The sequence below is a fragment of the Stegostoma tigrinum genome, chromosome 26, assembly GCF_030684315.1.
Source record: "Stegostoma tigrinum isolate sSteTig4 chromosome 26, sSteTig4.hap1, whole genome shotgun sequence".
Classification (NCBI taxonomy): domain Eukaryota; kingdom Metazoa; phylum Chordata; class Chondrichthyes; order Orectolobiformes; family Stegostomatidae; genus Stegostoma; species Stegostoma tigrinum.
This window is the reverse complement of record NC_081379.1, coordinates 35,147,252-35,166,586: the sequence shown is the minus strand read 5'-3', so window position 1 is coordinate 35,166,586 and position 19,335 is coordinate 35,147,252. Positions and strand designations below refer to the sequence as shown.

The 19,335-nt window shown below is 37.5% G+C and overlaps 1 protein-coding gene across 3 annotated transcripts in view; it reads right to left on the bottom strand.

Moving 5' to 3' along the window:
- The window catches only part of nos1 (nitric oxide synthase 1 (neuronal)), a 94,082-nt gene that overhangs the window by 40,182 nt on the left and 34,565 nt on the right, over positions 1 to 19,335 (bottom strand). For all 3 annotated transcript variants that reach the window (XM_059655091.1, XM_059655093.1, XM_059655092.1), the window contains exons 8-12: positions 11,355 to 11,496; positions 11,099 to 11,238; positions 9,501 to 9,675; positions 1,525 to 1,630; positions 1,249 to 1,439 (exon numbers count right to left, since the gene is read on the bottom strand). In XM_059655091.1, the coding sequence (XP_059511074.1) occupies positions 1,249 to 1,439; positions 1,525 to 1,630; positions 9,501 to 9,675; positions 11,099 to 11,238; positions 11,355 to 11,496 (754 nt within the window). The remainder of the gene's footprint in view (positions 1 to 1,248; positions 1,440 to 1,524; positions 1,631 to 9,500; positions 9,676 to 11,098; positions 11,239 to 11,354; positions 11,497 to 19,335) is intronic.

Below are 19,335 nucleotides of genomic sequence, written 5' to 3'. Positions count from 1 at the left end.
TCAAATAATCTATCCATTCAAACTTTGGAATGTAAGGATTCTTATGATGAACGTATTGCAATGCCCCAATATTTTCCACATCTGCCCCAAACTCTTCCTATCCATTTGCACAATGACCAACAGCAGTTAGAACACAGAAAGATAAGTGATACTTTGCTAATCTGTTCTGTTACTTGTGCAAAAATAAGGTTGTTGAGTAATTTCATATTGTAAACTCCCATTTTAGATTATATCTTGGTGTTCTGGAGCTTTTTCAGTGTCTTCCACCTATACCAGCAAAACAGATTAGCTGTTTATTTAATACATCACTGTTTGTGGGATCTAATCATGCATATTTATTGACAACATAAGAGTGACTACATTACAAGAATGCCTCATTGGCATTTTGGGGACATGAAATTTTATTTATAACTCACATCATCCCACTTAAAAAGGAAGTCTAACCAATAAATTAGTTACAAGTTTTTGAAGAAAATTATTCAGCTTTAGACATAACTTTGTTATTCGTGTAACTGTGCTTTTGTTGGTTCTGTCCTGGATGACCTCACGCGTAACTTTGCTGTTAAATGAGTCAATCTATTGTAAATTCCTCAAAGCACTAACATTCAATGGTATGAATTATTGAAGTATTTTGTCGCATGTTCTGCCTTTGTCTTTAGCGGTGTTTACAAAATCAAAAGAACATAATTATCCAGAGGATACGGCCTCCAAGCAACAATTAATATAAACAAGACAACAACCAGACATGAATATGATCTGTGTTCCTCACAGTTCTCCAAATGTTTCAATTGTCTATGTTTTTTCTTTCCTATGGCACTGAACAACAGTAATTTAAAACCTTCTAGTAAGTTCCATTCACTATGATTAGTATTTTCAAGTCCAACACTTCTTTGTTTGTTCCCTAGGTTTATTCTTGGAATTATATTTCAACAACTTTATTCCGTGATGTTCCAATTTGCACGTGTGACATTTTCACGCTCAGACTGAGAATTGAGGAAGTAATGTCATTGCATTGAGGAGTGAATATTTGAGGTGTGCTTGTCCTGACAAGAGTGAAATTATTTCCCTCTGGGTTCCATGTCCCATGTATATATGTTAGTGAAGCATTGGTCATATATAATATTTACACTAAATCACAAAACATCAAGAAGTATTGATAAAGAACTGGGATAATAGAAAGAAGGCTTAATTAACTTGTCAGCAGCAAAGCTGAAAAAGACAAGCAATTGTTCTCATCCTGAGGCTTACCTGATATTCAAACGATGGACTGAGCTGATAGTTTAGCATCTCTTGATGGAACACAGGTGTGATGCTTCCTGACATTGGTGGAACAATCCACACCCAATCTGCAGGACAGCCTCCTCGACATCTATATTCATTTTCCATGTGTTTCATGAATGATTCCGTAGCAGAATGGTGATCCACTATTGTCACTTTATCTGACTAAAGAGGGAGTGAAAACACTGAACAATGAACTCGCAATACGTATTAGTTGGAACAAAGTGGCATGCATGAAACTTGTACTTGCCTGAAAGCTGTAAAGGACTGCAATATTTATTTCAACTAACGCTTGATCTTTCCAAAGAGAAGATGTCTTTCTGGTGTCAAGGCCCATTTTTTTAGCTACATTCTGCAAGAAGATCACATACAAATAATTTAACAATGTTAATCTCCATGAAATAAACTTCTTCTGTTAAATATTAGTACATCCTATTAAATGTTAGGAATTGGAGGGGGGAGCATATAAGACTTCAATGCCAATTATTTGAGGTAAAAATTGTCTTACAGTCTGTTTTCATCTTTCTGTACATTTAATGAAATTATTTTAAGATCATAGCCAAATATTAGTCCAAAGTAAACCCCTAGCTAATTTGGTTACGATATTCTAACTGACTAAGTGCAAATTGATGTGTGGATTGATTTGGCATGGAGTTCATAGATTTATGCTGGTCAGACTTCCATTATGGTTACTAAGATTGTCTGTAATTGCCGGAAAACATCTATGATATGGTTCTTGAAAGACATTAGTCATTTGTCAAACATTGCGCAAAATGGAGTTTGGTGACAGATAATGGGAATTGCTGATTATCGATATGACATGAGCAGTGAAGCTTAGAGGAACAGAAAGAAAACAAAACTGAGCATAGGAAAAATAAACAACAGAGTAAGGAAAGTTGGATGAATCTGGAATTATGAAGGACATTCAGGGGAACATCTGCGACACTGAGAGTGCAAACAAGGACTATCAGCAGGAATTAGGACTAATAATTTATTTGTAATTTATGATAATCTGGAATATTTTTCAGTATATATGAGTGGGGAAAACACAGAGCAAGTTTCTGTGTTTCCATTTTTTGTTTGGCTTAATCATGTTGGATACAGTGGAGAACTGATAGCACAGTTGTTATGAAAACCAGTTGGTGTGAAATTCACATGAGAATAGAAGAGTCCCACGTTCAGACTATGCTAAATCAATTGAATTCTGTGGTCTCTGTCCCAGTCCAGAGGCGGGATTGGAAAATCAATCATTTTTCTGTTCCTAGTTACCGAATGAATCTTGTTGCTGAAAGCATGCTTATATTGGCACTGGCTTAGGTTGGGATTGTGTTTGGTTTTGATGCCTCCACAGTTGAACCAACAACAACTGTCGTCTGTTTTGGTTTCTTAAAAAACAAGTTGTTTAATTCACTCAGGGGGTGTGGGCAGCATTGGTTGGACTTGATTTGATTTGATTTATTACTGTCACATGCATCTAAGTACAGTTTTGTTGTGCTTGCAGTACAGTAGATCATACCGAATATAGACACAAAGACCATTGGGTGATTGAACAGAGGGAGGAATACAAAGTTATGGCTGCAAAGAATGTGTACAAAAAGCAAGATCAACATTAGATTTGACATTTGCAAAGTCCATTCAGAAGCCTAATAATAGTGGGGAAGAAGCTGTTCTTGAATCTGTTGGAATGTGTGTTTAAGCTTTTGCATCTTCTGCCTTACAGATTAGTTACCCTTGAGCAGTTAGCAGCAATGAGCTGCCTTCTTAAACTGCTATAGTCCATATGATGTAGGTAGACATAAAATGCTGTTAGAAAGAGAATTCCAGGATTTTGTTGCAATGATACTGAATGAACTGCAAAATAGTCATGAAGATTTTCGTGTTGAAAAAGGAGAATAGTTAATGCTGTAGAGCTATATTCCAAGATTCAACTAAAAGAGTGAAAGGAAGGGAAGAAATTTGAAAAGACTATCAATTCGTATTTTTCTGAAGTTTATGAATGATGGGATGGGGGTGACATCATTCCAACAGACCATTAAACCTGCAGAACTTAGCAGCATATCACTGCCTTATAAAGAGAATTACGTTTTCTGCAGTGTGTAATCGCATACCAGCAAACAGCATCCTGACACTGCAGCCTACTTTAGAGATGTATTTTCATGAAACTACGTCTCTCATGTTCTTCTGGCCAGGCTTCCCATTTTGGATTCCTCATATGTTTGTATTCATCCATCCCTGCTAAACACATCCTTATCCTAATTCAGCTGACAGACAAGATTGCAGGATGCAAATACAAACTGCTGCAGATACTGGAAATCTAAAGTAAAACCTGAAAATTCTGGAAATACTCAATAGGTAAGGTAACATCAGTGAAAAGAGAAACAGAATTAATAGTCTAGATTTTTGCAAGGTCAAGAAACCCTTTGAAAATAGACAGCACGATCTAATACTGGGATGCTAAACCCTATTCTTGTTTCCGGCAATTCTCACTCTTGCAAGTTAGGGATGTGGGCAGCGCTCCTGGCTTTGACACGTCCATCTGGGAAGAATAGTTCAAACATATAGCATTTTAGTGGAGGGCCCGTTCTGCAAGAATGTGGTTCACAGAACCTCAGAGGTATTGTGAACCATAGAAACTAAACCAAATGTTAGAACCAAAATTAATAGCTACTTGCTGCTGAAATTCTTACATTAACAGACTCTGAAATATGAAAGAAAAAAAACTTACAGTTATAGTCGTTAGATTCTATAATTTAAGTTAGATGTGTTTTACTGCAATGATTGATTACAGGGCTTTGCGAAAAAAGGTAAGTTTACCATTACATTGTATAAGTGCTAGGATGCATTAAGGTACTTTATCAAGCTGGAAAAGTGCTAATATGCATTCAAAACTAAAGAAAATGCTGCTTGAGATTGCTGGCCTAATAATTTGATTTAAATATCCAAAGTCTTTTTAAATGAAAAAATATCAGCAGCTGTCAGAAAAATAAAATGCTCTTGGACTGCTTTGATTGATCTGATGGAGCTCAAGATAAAGACCATCTGGTTTTTCAATTTCAATAGATTCCATTACTTAGACTTCCCAGTGTTTGGTTTTACAACTGACTTCATTATGAAGGTCTGGGTGAGTTTCAAAAGATACTGAACCACTTATCTTAGTAGAGGGCCATGTTCACATTTGTACTGACAGTAACAAGTGTTGGATAAAGGACTATCTGTTTTTGATGTAACAAATGAATAACTGCTAGTTTTAGCAGTAGATTGAAGGGATTTTTTAAATGGCTTCATTAATGAGAAGTGCTTTTCAATGACAATTCTGTTGTTTTTTTTAAATATATGTTCGGGAGATATGGGTGGGATGTACCAGCTGGTCATTCTCTCCAGGGATAATGAGCAGCCTGGTGAATTTTGAGATGCACTTATATTGGAATGGCAGGAGTTGCTGGAATGGGAACAATTCAGCACACCTCACACACCCGCCCCACCCTCATGCACCCTTTGACTCTCCTGGGACATCTCTCAAGGACTTGCCCCCTTACTTTGAGCCCTAAATTCCCCAAGCATATCTACCAGTTGCTCCAATGCTATACAATGAAGTGACTGCTTCATTTTGAGATTAAGTCTACTATACAGTTTCCATTTTTATCCGTTTACATCACTTTCGAGGAACATAAAATGGCCAGAAGAACCTTTGCTTCTGTTTTGTTGATAATTTCACATTGAATTCACATCACTTCCATTTGAAAGGCAGCATGGAAAGCTCAACATGGAACGAATAATTCAATATTGCCTCAAGCCGCAATCTCATTTAGACCTGCCTTGAAGTGGTTGTTTGGCTGTGGATCAGAATTAGTATAACATGGTGTGATGTGGGTTAAAAAAGACAAGGACTTAATACGGATCGGCCACAGTGGAGAGGAAGATTGGCAGTATGTAAAAGTAGTGACTGAACTGCTATTCCTTAATTGACACCAAATTAAAAATTCCACCCAATTCTGTGGAATCTTCAACAAAGATAGACAAGCACGGTGCAATCGTTATAGAGATGATTGTCGACTGCTTTAAATACTGCAGGTACTTCAGAAAATCAATATGTATATATATAATGCTGCATACATGAGTTGGTTTCAGACCAGGATGTTACATGTGAACTTAGAAATAAAAATTACAGGATCCGACAGCCACTGTTATACCAGCGTTATTGATTTTAAGCAGATCTTTTAGCAGCGAACACCCAAGAATGCCTGCACTTGAGCAATTCTATTTGTGGGGCTCCAGATAATAAACCAACTGATGGGTGTCACTTTCAGATTCACCAACTGTCTGTTTACCTGACAGTTAACATTGCAACTCGTGTGCCAGCTTGTTGGTGATGTTCTCTTTAAGAACAATCTGTTATCTTCAGCATAATTGAAGGTTGTTTGTGTTGGTCTGCTATATCAAGTGAAATATGGAACTGTAGGCTGTTAGATCCAATCAGATCAGTTGAATGGTGGAACTGAAGCTGTCAAAATCAATTAGACATTGGTTTTTTTCCCACGGTGCATGAAGAAAGAACATTTTACAAGGAGCTAAAATTATTTGACAGTTGCAGTAACAGATGTATTTATCCAACATTTGCCCCAAAATAATTTGCCTAAAGTGAATCAGCTGCTAAAGGCAGTTTTTAAAGGGATTTAACTTTCAAAAATGAAGAGAATGTATTCCAATAAGAATGAATTAGCCTGCTTTGTTTCAGCATTAGAAAATTGCATTTACAGAATTACCCAAGTTTTGTTAAAAAAAGTAAAGTTGGAGAAGTGATGACATTTGCTTATTTTTTTTTAAATTACACCATTTAGAAGAAAATGGTTCATTTAATCATTGTACTCACCACTGAAAGGAATATCAATATTCATCCCTTCTACCACTGACAGAATCAGCTGCAGCAACTGGCCAAAATAATTTAAAACATTCTCCCTTACACCTTTTATAATGAAAAAGGCAGAAACAGTGGTGTAGGAACACCAAGTCAAACATCATCTTAACTTTAACATCATAGAATCAGAGAATCCCACAGTGTTATGATGCAGATGGAGACTATTCGGCCCATTCTGTCTCCCCAGGCTATCCAAATAAGCTTTATGACTTAGTGCCATTCTCCTGAATTTCCCCATACCCTTATTTCTATTCAAGTAATCACCTAACTCACCCCTGAGTGCCTGTATTGAATTTGACTCCAAAACACTTCCAGCAGTTTGTTCCTAACCCAAACTATTTGTGTTAAAAGTTTGTTTCACAGATCACATTTGTTATTTTTGTGAATCGCTACAAATCTGTGCTGTCTTGTTCTCAATCTACTTATGAGCAGAAACAGGTTGTCCCTATGCACTCTATCTAGTTGTCCCATGGTTTTGAAACTAGTGTCAGATCTCCTCTTAGTTTTTGCTCTCTAAGCAACCTCTCCAGTTTATCCTCATACCTGAAGTTGCTAAGCCCCGGAACCATTCTTCTGTACTTCTTTTTGGACTCTCTCCAATACTTTCTCATCCTTCCCATTATGGGATGCTTGGGATTTGTATACAATATTCTAGTTGATGTTTAACAAGTGTCTTCCATAAATTCAACACATTCTCCTTGCTTTTGTCCTCTATATCCCTATTAATGAAGTCCAGGACACTCTATACTTTATTAACTGCTCGTTGTACTGTCCTGCTACTTTCAATGATATCTGTACACAGCTTCTTCTGTTTCTGCACCCCTTTAAGAATTGTACCCCTTATTTCACATTGTTTCTCCATATTTTTCCTCGTAAATTCATCTCATTATTCTTAATTTGATTTGATTTATTATTGTCACATACACCGAGGTACAGTGAAAAGTTTTGTTTTCTATGCAGTACATAACATACAAAGGTCATAGGGTGATTGAACTGAGCAAGGAATACCGAGTTATGCACACAAAGAAGGTGCACAATAAGCAAGGTTTTAAAATTCAAAATTTTTAAAAATTTTTAAATTTTTTAATTTAAATTTAAAATTAGCAAATTTAAACTTAGAGAGGCCCATTCAGAAGTTTAATAACAGCATGGAAGAAACTGCTCTTGAATCTGTAGATCATGTGTTTAAGCTTTAGTATCTTCTGCCCAACAAGGAGCTGGAAGAGATTATAATCGGGTTGGGAGGGGTCTTTGACGGTGTTGCCTGCCTTTCTGAGGCAGCGGGAAGTGTAGACGGATTTCTTCACTGTAAACTTTATCCACCCACTTGTCTATGTTCTTCTGAGGATCTTAACTGTCTTACTGTTACAATACATTCAAGTTTCGTACAATCAACAAAGTTGGAAATTGTTCCTGGTAACCCAAGATCTAGATCATTAATGGGCTGCAGCCATTCAAAAAGGTAACTCACACCACCTTCTCAAGGGTGACTAGGGATAGCAGCAAATGTTGGTCCAGCCAGTAATAACCACATTCTGTGAACGAATGACTTTTTAAAAAATATGTAAGTATCAGAAAAAGCAAGGTTACAAAACTGGTCACTGGGATCTCAAGTACAAAGTTTCTTGGAACTCTCTGTGACATACTCCTTTTCCAGCACTGCAGAGCTTTCCTTAGCCAATATCAACACCCACCACACCACCACCCCTTTCTTTCCTTTCTATCTTTTCTGAGTGCCTTGTACTCAGGAATATTTTAAAACCCAGCTGTGCTTTTCCTTGAACTGGTTTCTGTTATTGCCACAACATCACATTTCAACGTGGCAATCTGCACCTGTAACTCCCCAATCTTATTTATTAAACTCCATACATTCACATATCTGCACGGTGATCATGATTTAAACTCAATTACTTCCTTCTTACTCCAACTTTCCTTATTGACTTTACTACTGATGCATCCTGTTTTTTTCAGTGTTATTATAAAAACAACCTAGGATTCCCTACCTAACACTACTGTGGGAGCAGCATCATTGCCACAAGGATCGCAGCACTTCAAGGAGATAGCTCCCCACTGCCTTCTAAAGACAATTAAGGATGGAAGGTAAATACTCACATTCAAGAACGACATTTCTTTAAAAATTGTTTTGCCTTGACAAATCATTTAAGCCTGGTCAAAATGTCACCAGAAGAGTGATAAACAGAAAGAGAAAACAGTTTTTGATATGGTTCCAAAGTTACAAGGGAAACGTTTAAACATAGCTCTGTGAAAGCTTTTGACAAGTTCAAAACGTCAACAATTCTGGATTAATATTTAGCAAGTATTTTGTTTAAAAAGACAGACTTTCATTTATATAGCTCCTTTCTTGACTTCAGGATGCTCCAAAACACTTCACAGCCAATAGCATTGTTTCAGTGACCACACTTCAAAACTATGTTGGCAAGTTCAAATTATATTTTGTTGGCATCATTTGGAATTCACTGCATCAACCTGCATCCAGAAAAGCGTGTCATATCTGTGTCATTGGTTGCAATATTCTCCAAATATTTTATGAAATTTAAAACAATCCGTCCTGCCCAACATCTGGAGAGAGTAGAAATTGGCTAGCATTGAACAACGTCTCAATCAGAGGTTAAAAACTGAACCATTTCATTCACAGAAGTAGTATTATAGACTTTTTAAATCAACTTGTTCAGGAATCTTACAACACATCTCTGGAGCAGATAAAATTTGGACCAAGCCTACCTGGCTCTAAGATAGGGATGCTACCACTGTATTTACCGAAAATAGTACAATATGCGACAATACGGAACCAAGTTAAGGTCAATTCTTCAATTAGAGGACATGATTAGATTTCAATAAGTGAATCTGTTTGAAAGGTTCTAAGCAAGCATTATATCCATAAGAAATCGATGAATCTCTGTCGCTGCAGCCAACCAAATGAGGGACTCATCTAAATTATAAATATTTGTTCTAAATGAAAGACTGATCCCCAGATGTAATATAATTAAATAGTTGTGTATTAAAACAAATTGCCCTTTCATATTTAAGAATGTCAACATCAATCATATTTTATAGGACAGGCACTTGCTGAACAGTAGCAACACTGTACCCTCAAACATACATGATTAGCTGTAGAATAGTTCAGGTTATGAGGTTATGAAAGGCATCACTTAAATGCAAATAATTTCTTCTTTTATGTCTTGTTGTGTATTTTGTTTTGAAACAAGTTACTCATTTTGGTTTGTAGTAAAGGTAAAAATCAAAAGAAACACATGTATGTTATTTCTGCAAAGGAAATAAAGGTTACCTCAAGCACATTGTACCGGGAGACATCGCAGAAGTCTCGGACTCCAATTTCTGTTCCCATATACCAACCACTAAAAGGACAGGCTGTAAACTCGAGACCTCCAATATCTAGAAGCATGTTTGAGACAGCTGGCAGGCCATACCACTTCAAGTTCAGATCTTTAAACCATGTGAACCTAAAGGACATTTTGGAGGTTAAAGGATTGCAAATTACACCTTAAGATGCAAGACTCCATTTTGTTCTTAGCTGTTGTATTATGATTCCAGCTTATGATTATTTTCTTTGAGTGCAATGCCTCAATTTTTATGTTTATCAACCCCTTTCCTGACCCATACTCTGACTGCCTGGACGAAAGGACAGAAATGTGTTGGTTTTCGACAGGCTACGAATAGCTCTTGTAAGATCATAAGAATTAGGAACAAGAGTAGGCCATTTGGCCCCTCGAGCCTGCTCTGCCATTCAATAAGTTTATCAATAACCCATACCTCTTTCCTGCCCTTTCCCTATAACCTTTGTTTCGCCAACTGATCAAGAATTTATCTATCTTAGCCTTAAACATTCACGAGCACTCTGCCCCTACAGATCTCTGTGGCAAGAAGTTCCGAGACTCTCAACCCTCTGAGAGAAGAAATTCGTCCTTAGCTCTGTACTAAGTTGACATCCCTTAGTTCTGAGACTTTACCCGCTGGTCCTCGACTCCCTCATGAAGGGAAACATCTCAGTATTTATCCTGTCGAGCCCCTTAAGAATTCGATATGTTTCAATGAGATCACCTCTCATTCTTCTAAATTCTAATGTGTAGATCCCAACCTGTTCGATCATTTCTGCACATTGATTATCTGAGTGAACCTTTCCTGAACTGCCTCCAATGAAATAATTGTGTGGAGCTGGAGGAACAGAGCAGGCCAGGCAGCATTAGACGAGTAGGAAAGTTGATGTTTCGGGTTGGGACCCTTCTTCAGAAAAAAATTCATTTCAGTGGTCTGCTGTGTTCCTTCAGCTGTGTTATCTGTGACTCCAGCATCAGCAGTTCTTACTGTCTCCAATGAAATAATATCTTGTTTTAAGTAAAGAGACCAAAACTGCTCACTATACTCCAGATGTGATCTCACCAGCATCTTGTACTGCTGCAGTAAGACTTCCCTACTCTTCTTCTCCAATCCCCTTGAAATACAGACCAAAATAGTCTTATGTAACTAAATGCTCAGAACAGCAGAGACTACTGACTCTATCCATCACTTCTTCCTTCCACTTGCTGAGAGGCACGGCAATCAATACCCTACTTTGTGCCCTGTTCCACCTAACAACTGTCCTCATTTAGGTTTCCATCTAGTAACAGCATGTGTGGAAAACATAAATCACTGCAGCTAAAAGCATAAACCTAGTTACTTTTAAATATAAAGGGCAGTCGAATCAATGCTCCTGGCAGACAGACAGAACATAACTGGAATGTACTGTAGTATCACTCAAGCATGTTAATTCTGAGCATTTAAAGCACCTGTTGAAATAAGCATAATTTCCTGTCAAAACAGAAGCTAATGTTTGAATGGTACGATAACATTTTTACATACAAATATTTGCAACAAAACTGTACATACTTGGGGTGCCTGAGGGGTACTTCCAGGATTAGTTCTGAGGGAATCTCAAATAGTTCAGGATCATTTCCATTGGCTTGAAGCAATAGGGGGAGGACATCAAACCGACCCTTCGGTCCTTTCCAACCTTGTTGCATACAAACCTATGTCAATAATAACCCACAAAGCAAATATGACATTCAGATTAGCAATATGGAAACATCCATAAATAAGACCGAATACTGCAGGGTGAAACAAATTGTCATTTCATATACTGAACCTCAGTTAGCTCCACGGAAGCCGGGTCTCCAATGACTGAGCCATCAGGTTGTTTGTAACCAGCATATCGTATCAACTGACTGTTCCAGATTCTGAAATCATGCTTTCCATCTATTCGTTGAGGGAATATTGTGATGGCAGACCTGCAAAATCATCAATCCTATATCTGTTGAATTACATTATAATAACATCTATTGACATTAATTAAAAATAATGACATTACTAAAATAAAGTCTTTTGAACTCTCAGTTAAATCTGTGGAATTATGACACTGACTTATTTCTGTATAAAACCATTCACATGATAATAATGACAAGCCACCTCAGAAAATATGTGCCACAGAAGGAGATATTAGAGTAAATGTTCAAAAGTTTGGTCATAGGTTTTAACCGTGTCTTAAATAAGTAAAGAGAAGTAAAGAAGTAAAGTGATTTATGGAGAAAAGTTTAGGACTCGGGAAGCTGAAAGCACAGCCACCAAAGATGAAGAGGTTAAAACTGAACATCTTTAAGAGACTAGAATTAGAGGAGATTACAGAGATGAGAAGGGGAGATGAGTAGCAGAGAAGCCTTAAAGCAAGGATGAGAGTTCTAAAATCCAGATACCATCCAGAGCCAATGTAGGTCAACAGTTAGGGGTAATGGGTGCAAGTCAGAATGCAGACAGCAGAGATTGGATGACGTTAAGTTTACTGAGCACAGGAATATGGGAGGTTTGTGAGAATGTGTCAGAATAATCAAATGTAAATGTAAAATTGACATAGATAAGAGTTTCAGCTGCAGATATGATGAAACAAGGCAGAGTTGGGCAAGGAGTAGAGTCAATTAATGACCAAAAAGAGCGTTTATTTATGGAGACAAAAGGAATGGCTGAAGTAATGAATTAATACTTGCATCTGTCTTTCCCAAGGATTGCCTGTGACAATACAATGGCTTTCAGAGGAATATCTTGTCCTGGGCCTTTTTTAATGAAAAGAGGTTGAGACAGTAGTGTCAAGCAATCTGTTCAAGCCAATAAAGTGGACAGCTTGTGAGGCCTTGAGTATTTTTTTAAAAGTCGGAACAAAGAAGCAGCATGAATGGGTAGAAGCAGGTTCCCATAGAACCAGGGTTTTAGTTTAGCTTTCAGTATTTGTTGGTGTATTGAAACTGCCATACATCTCCCTGCTCAAGCAAAACACCTGAGTTCTAGCTCTCTGCCAGAATTTTCTCTTGATGTGCTTTCCTCCTGGAATGGAGAAACATTATGTGAGACAATCTATTTTGCTGAATTTGCCTTTGCCAAAGGTGTGTTTATGGTATGTCACCATATTGAAACAGTTGCTGTTGAGTAGTTAAATAACCTATTCTGTTATTTTTCCAATATAACTAAAAGTTAGGCTGATTCTTCTTTCTTTTGTTAGCATTTTAACTGTAGAGTAAGAATAAAGTGTGTTTTGCTTAAAGTTGAGCAGTGTAACCAACTGAATTACATCTGGAACACAGCACCTTACACTTGCCTTGAAATAAGTAAAAGTTAGGGTCTAGGCTACCTCCTTGATATAAATGAAGCAGGTTTAGTTTGGTCAATAATTGATTACGGGCTGTTGTTGGGATCAAAATCTTTCATTCCAGGTTTGGTTTAAGATTATTGGACTCAAAGGCAGTGATTGGTAATTTTTTTTAAAAATTGGTGTTGTATTTGGTTGGTTTAAATAGGTCATGCCTTGTGTAATAATGGCCATTTCAGTCACTAAGATTTTCCTGGGGGTGGTAGAAGTCACCACGGGCATTTTACATAAAGTGAGCAAAGCAAAGCTTTTGGAATTGGCAAAATGTTGAGGTTGGAGTTGCCTGAGTATGTGAGGAAAGGGAAGATAATTGTGGCAATAACTCTGCATTTACAATTGCCAGGAATGCAAACAGAATAATTGGAAATGGCTACAATTCAATTGCAAATGAAACAGCTCGAATATGAAAAGGAAATGAAACAATTTGAGTTATGATTGAACGCAGAGGAAAAAGAAAAAGGAAGAGAGAGAGAAAGTGAGAAGTTTTGAACTTCAGAAGTTGGCAATTAAAGAGGAAAAGCAACTGAAAATGGCAAAGGTAGAAAATAGGAGTAATGACAGTGACAGTATGAAGAGTAAATCCATTGTAGCCAAAGGCCTTATGGGGATCTCTGTCTGAGCATTACCAAAGTTTGATGAGAAAGATATAAAGGCTTTTATCGTTTCATTTGAGAAAATGGCTAAACAAGTGAAAGGGCCGGTGACCATCTGGGTATTGTCGATTCGAACAAAATTAGTGTGTAGAGCTAATGAGGTATTTGCATCACTATCAGAGTTGGAATCTGGGGAGAACTGGGATAAAAGACTTTTAATTGTACTTTTTGCAATTAGGAATGCACCAAATGAATCAAATAAATTCAATCCATTTGAATCATTTTCAGAAATAAAGTGAGAGGACCACTGAAATTAATTAAGGAAAATTGGTAAGTCAGTTCAGAGACCACATATTTGGACTATGAGGCAATTTAGGGAAAGATTAAATAGAGTGGGTGAGTTGGCTAGACAACATTTGTAAGTAGCACCGCATCTGATGAAGGAAGAAGCAGACAAGAAATCAAGAATTCATAATTTCGCTAGTGGAGATAAAGTGTTAGTATTACTACCAATGGTAGGTAAGCCTTTAAAAGCGTAGTTTACTTGGCCTTATTAAATCAAAAGGAAATTGAGTGACGGGAATTATCTGATAAGAACGGCAGATAGAAGGAAAACTCATAGAATGTATCAAATGAATATGCTCAAACTGTATTTTGGCATGGAAGGAAACCAAAAGGAGGATGTGGTCCAAGTTACTTGTACCACGGAGTGAAGAACCAAATCTAGATAATTTTTAACTTGATATTCCTCAAATTGGATAATGAGGAGTTCTGAAAAATTATGATAAATTATTGAGTTACCTTCCAGAGGAACATTGAAATGACCTGAAAGAGTTATTACATTTACATGGACAGATATATGGGAATAGGCTGAGAAATACTAATCTGATCACGCATGGTGCAGATGTAAGAAATGCAATTCCAATTAAGCAACATTCTTACAGACCTAACCCTCTACAATTGGCAGAGTTTCAAAAAGAGATTGAAAGCATGCTCAAAGAGAATATAATTGAAGTGAATTTCAGAGAGTTACAAAATCTGATTCATATCCTATTCCACAGCTGGAAGACTGTATTGAGAAGGGTGGGCAATCAATTCCTAGTTCAAAGCTGAACTTACTCAAAGGATACTAGCAGGTACCTTTATCCAAAAAGGGAATTTTGGCTCTTCTGACACTGAATGGACTGTACCAGTTTTAAGTTATTCCATTTAATGAAAAATGCATCAGCCTCACGCAAATGAAAAAATGCAAATGACAAAAATGCAAAGCCTAACAAATAAATTCATCTGAAGATTACCCAATTATGTAGTGTACACAGACAACCTGGGGATTTTTACTCACACATGGAAGGTACAATTACAGCATCTAATGGAATTGTTTGATTGACTTCAGGAGGGGGGCTTGGTGCTAAACCTGACTAAGACTGAGTTCACAAAAGCCCGAGTCATGTTCCTTGGCCATGTTTTTGGACATGGACAGATGGTCCCACTGTATTTGAAAACAAAGGTTACTGGGCAGTTTCCCACTGTATCAACGACGAGGGAAGTATGATGATTCCTGGGACTCTAGTTTTTTTATCAAAAACTTGTGTCACATTTTAGCAGTGTGGTTGCTCTATTGATTGAGTTGTTGAAAAAGTGTAAAAAATTTCAATTGACAGAGAACTGTCAGATGCCATTTGACAGTGTGAAAGCTGTGTTAGCCACTGCCTCAGTGTTATCCACAGCTAATTACGCAAAGCCATTCAAAGTGGCTATGATGCAAATAATGCGGTTTTCGGTGCTGTAATCTTGCAAGAACATGATGAGAAGATAAACAGGCCTATTGCGTATTTCTTCAGAAAGCTGAATATTGATTAACAGAAATATTCCACAATTGAGAAAGAGATTTTGAGTTTGGTGTTGGCATTGCAACATTTCAACGTTTATATTACCTGTAATGTGATTGAAACAATTATGTATGCTGATCATAACTCCTTAATGGTTTTGGAAAAATTTAAAGATAAAAATGCCAGACTGCTTAGATGGAGTTTGTTGTTATAACAACTTAATTTGAAAATTATACCCGTGGCAGGATGAGAGGACACAATTGCCGACACATTCTTATGACTTTAATGAATGATGAACTAAGACAAAGGTGTTCAGTGACAAAAGAAATGAATGGAAATGGACTGTAATATTCAATGCTTGCATGCTTAGAGTCAATATAGAAACACTGAAATGTAGTTAGGAATGGGAGGTGGCCATTTGGCCCTTCAAACCTGCTCTGCCATTCATCATTACCATGACTGATCATCCAACTCAATAGCCAAATCCTGCTTTCTCCCCATAACCTTTGATTCCATTCACCCCTAGTGCTATATCCAGCTGCCTTTTGAATACATTCAATGTTTTGGCATCAACTACTTCCGGTAGTAAAGAATTCCACAGGCTCACCACTTTTTGGGTGAAGAAACATCTCTTCATCTCTGTCTTAAATGGTCTACCCCGAATCTTCAGATCGTGACCCCTGGTTCTGGATACACCCACCATCGGGAATGTGCTCCCTGCATCTACCCTGTCCAGTCCTGTTAGAATTTTGAAAGTCTCTATGGGATTCCACCCTCATTCGTCTGAACTCCAGCAACAACAATCCTGACCTCGTCAATCCCTCAGTGTATTAGTAGCATAAGGCTAAAGGATTTTAAAAATGAAGCTATCTTTGTATATTTACAGTTCATTCTTTTAAGAGGGAGATGTGACAATGCTTTAGCTTTAAGAGGTAAATTTTGTTCTGGGTTTTTTTTTAAGAAGAAAAGTTGAGACAGGGTTCTGGTCCAGCTAATAAATTAAATAGCAAATGGAGACCTGGGGATTTTGTTTTTAAAGTTGGAACAATAGGAGCAGCATGAATGGGTGGAGTCAATCTCCCAAAGAACCAGGGTTTTAGTTTAGGTTTCATTAGCTGTTGGGGTTTTGAAGCTGCCATACATCTCTGCCTGCTACAGCAAAACACCTGAGTTCTCTCTCTCTCTGCCTGAATTTTCTTTTCATCTGGACTGGGGAATCATTGCTTCTGAGACTCTCTATTTTACTGAATTTACCTTTGCCAAGGGTGAATTTATGGGATGTTATTATATTGGAACAGTTGCTGTTTAGTATTTAAATAATCTGCAATTTTGTTAAGTTTTCCTATAGGGTTAAAGTTAAACTAATTATCATTTGCTTTGTTTGCATTTTAACTGTAGAATAAGAATAAAGCATATTTTGCCTATAGCCGAGTAGTATAATCGATTGAAATACATCAAGAACACAGCACCTTACACTTGCCTCTATGTAAGGAAAAGTTAGAGTCTCGGCTATCTCATTGATATATTTGAAGGGGGTTTGGCCTGATCCATTACAGACCATGGTCTTTAACACCAGGCTATAAGATAATAGAAAATAGAAATAGAAGTAAGCTATTTAGCCTCTCAGGTCTGCCCCATCATTTCTAATTGATCATAGCTGATCTGCCAATGCCTGTTTTGTGCAAGCTCCTCATAGTCCTCAATTCCTCGATTTTTCAAAAATCTATCTTAGTCCTTTTTAAACTCTTATAATGGTCTAGCCTCAACAGAAGTTTAATAAATTGACCACCCTCTGAGAGAAGAAATTCCTTTATATCTGATTTTTAATTGAGCCTTCCCTTATTCTGTAGCTACGCTCCCATTTTGACATTTCCTTATTAGTGAAAACATCTTCTCAACACCCACCTTATCAAGCTCCCTTAGAATTTTGTATGTTTCAATATGCTCACCCCATGCTCAAGGACACACAAATCCTTTTGTGCTGCACTTTTTGAACTCTCTATTTAAATAGCAGTCTGCCTTTTCATTCCTCTTAGCAAAGCCTCACACATTCTCATGTCAAACTCTATCCACCAAGTTCCTTCCCATTCATTAAACTTATCTATATCAACTGCAGATCCCTTATGTCTTCATCACAAAATACTCTGCAACATATTTTTCTACCATCAACAAATTTAGACACATTATGCTATACCCTATTCTCCTCGTCATTAATATAAATAATAAATAATTGAGGCCCTAAGACCAAACCTCCATCAAATATGTCTTTCCAACCTGAAAAACACCCATTCATCCTGGCCCCTTGTCTTCTGTGAGCTCCTGTCTTGTGCAATAACCTTTTATACACACTGTTGAATACATTCTGGAAACTTAAGTGCACCACTTCTACAGCTCCCTTTTATAAATTCTGTTCATTCTATACTTAAACAAGTCTAACCAAATTCATTAAACATGATCTGCCTTTCAGAAAACCATATTGACTGTTTGATTGGTCTAAGGTTATCTAAATGTCATGCTATTTCTTGTCCTGCTATTCTTTAGTGACAAACTCTAGCATTTTCCCAATGTTGTTCGGCTAATTGGCTTAGAGTTTCCTGGCTTCCCTTTTTGAACAAGGGTGTCAATTTAGCAGCTTCCCAATCCATTGCAGGATTCATCCAGGAATCCTGCAACTTCCAGAATATTTTGAGCAATGCCTCCACTAGTAGTTACTTACTTTAGAACCTTTGAATGCAGGCCATCAGGTCCTCTTGACTTGATGTCTTCCATCCCATTAGTTTTTCAAATAATTGTCTTTTGTGATAGGCACCCTTTGAAGACATTTCCTCCCATTGACATCTTGTCATTGGTGAAAAACGAGGGGATTCAGTTACTAGAAGTGTTTAGGAGGAATTAGGTAATCTGTCTGTACTTAAAGTAGACAAGGCATTGGAACCAGCAGAAATGCATTCAAGGGTGCTAGGGAAACTGAGAATGAGATGAAGGTATTGGTGAGAGTGCAAAAGAGGTTTACCAGAATGGTTCCAAGGATAAGCATTTTCTGTTTTGAAAATGGATTGGAGAAGCTGGGACTATTCTGCTTGTATAACACAGGGCTGAAAGAGGTTTCTTTAAAGTATTCAAAATCATGTGAGACCTGGACAGGATAAATAGGGAGAAAATGTGAAAGGTGTAGAGCTGGATGAACACAGCAGGTCAAGCAGCATCATAGGAGCAGGAAAGCTGACATTTTGGGCCTGGACCCTCCTTTTCTGAAGAAAGGATTGACAATAAGAGGGCATGAACGGAATTTGAAATAATTTGTGAAAGAAGCATAAATGATATGAGGAGAAACCTTCCCATGCAATGAGTGGTTAGGGCCTAGAATGCATTGTATGACATTGTGATGGTGGCTATATCAATTCAGACATTCAAAAGAGAATTTGATTGTCATTTGGAAAGGAAGAAAATGCAGGTTTATGGGAAGAAGACTGGTGGTGAAGATGTTACTAGATGAGTTGACATTTGGATAGCCAGTGCACACCCAATGGGCCAACTGACCTGTTTCTGCACTACAACAATTCTGTGATTCTATGCTGTAGCAGAGGTAGAAAAAGATGAATCTTAGTGATAGGACCAATACACGGCCAGAAACTAATTTCAGGGGTGAGTATGGCATCAAGGTGGAAACAGTCTAGTTTAGCCTCAGAAAATTACCAGGAAGAAAACTGGAGTCAGAAGCTATAGAGTGGAATTTATGCTGAGGACTAAATGCAATGGTTTTGTCTTTCAATATTTAGTTTGAGGAAATCCACGCTCATCTGTTATTGAACACCAAACAAGTAATCTGAGAATTTCAAGACAGTGGGACAGAGAAGCAAAGTCATAGTGAGGTAGAGCTGGATATTGTGGGGACTGATGTATTTTTGTATGATGTGGAGGAGCATTATATACATGAGAAACAGGAGCAGGTTAAGGCTAGATCGTTATGAAATACCAGAGGTAACAGTGCAGGAGTGAGGACAGAGGCTA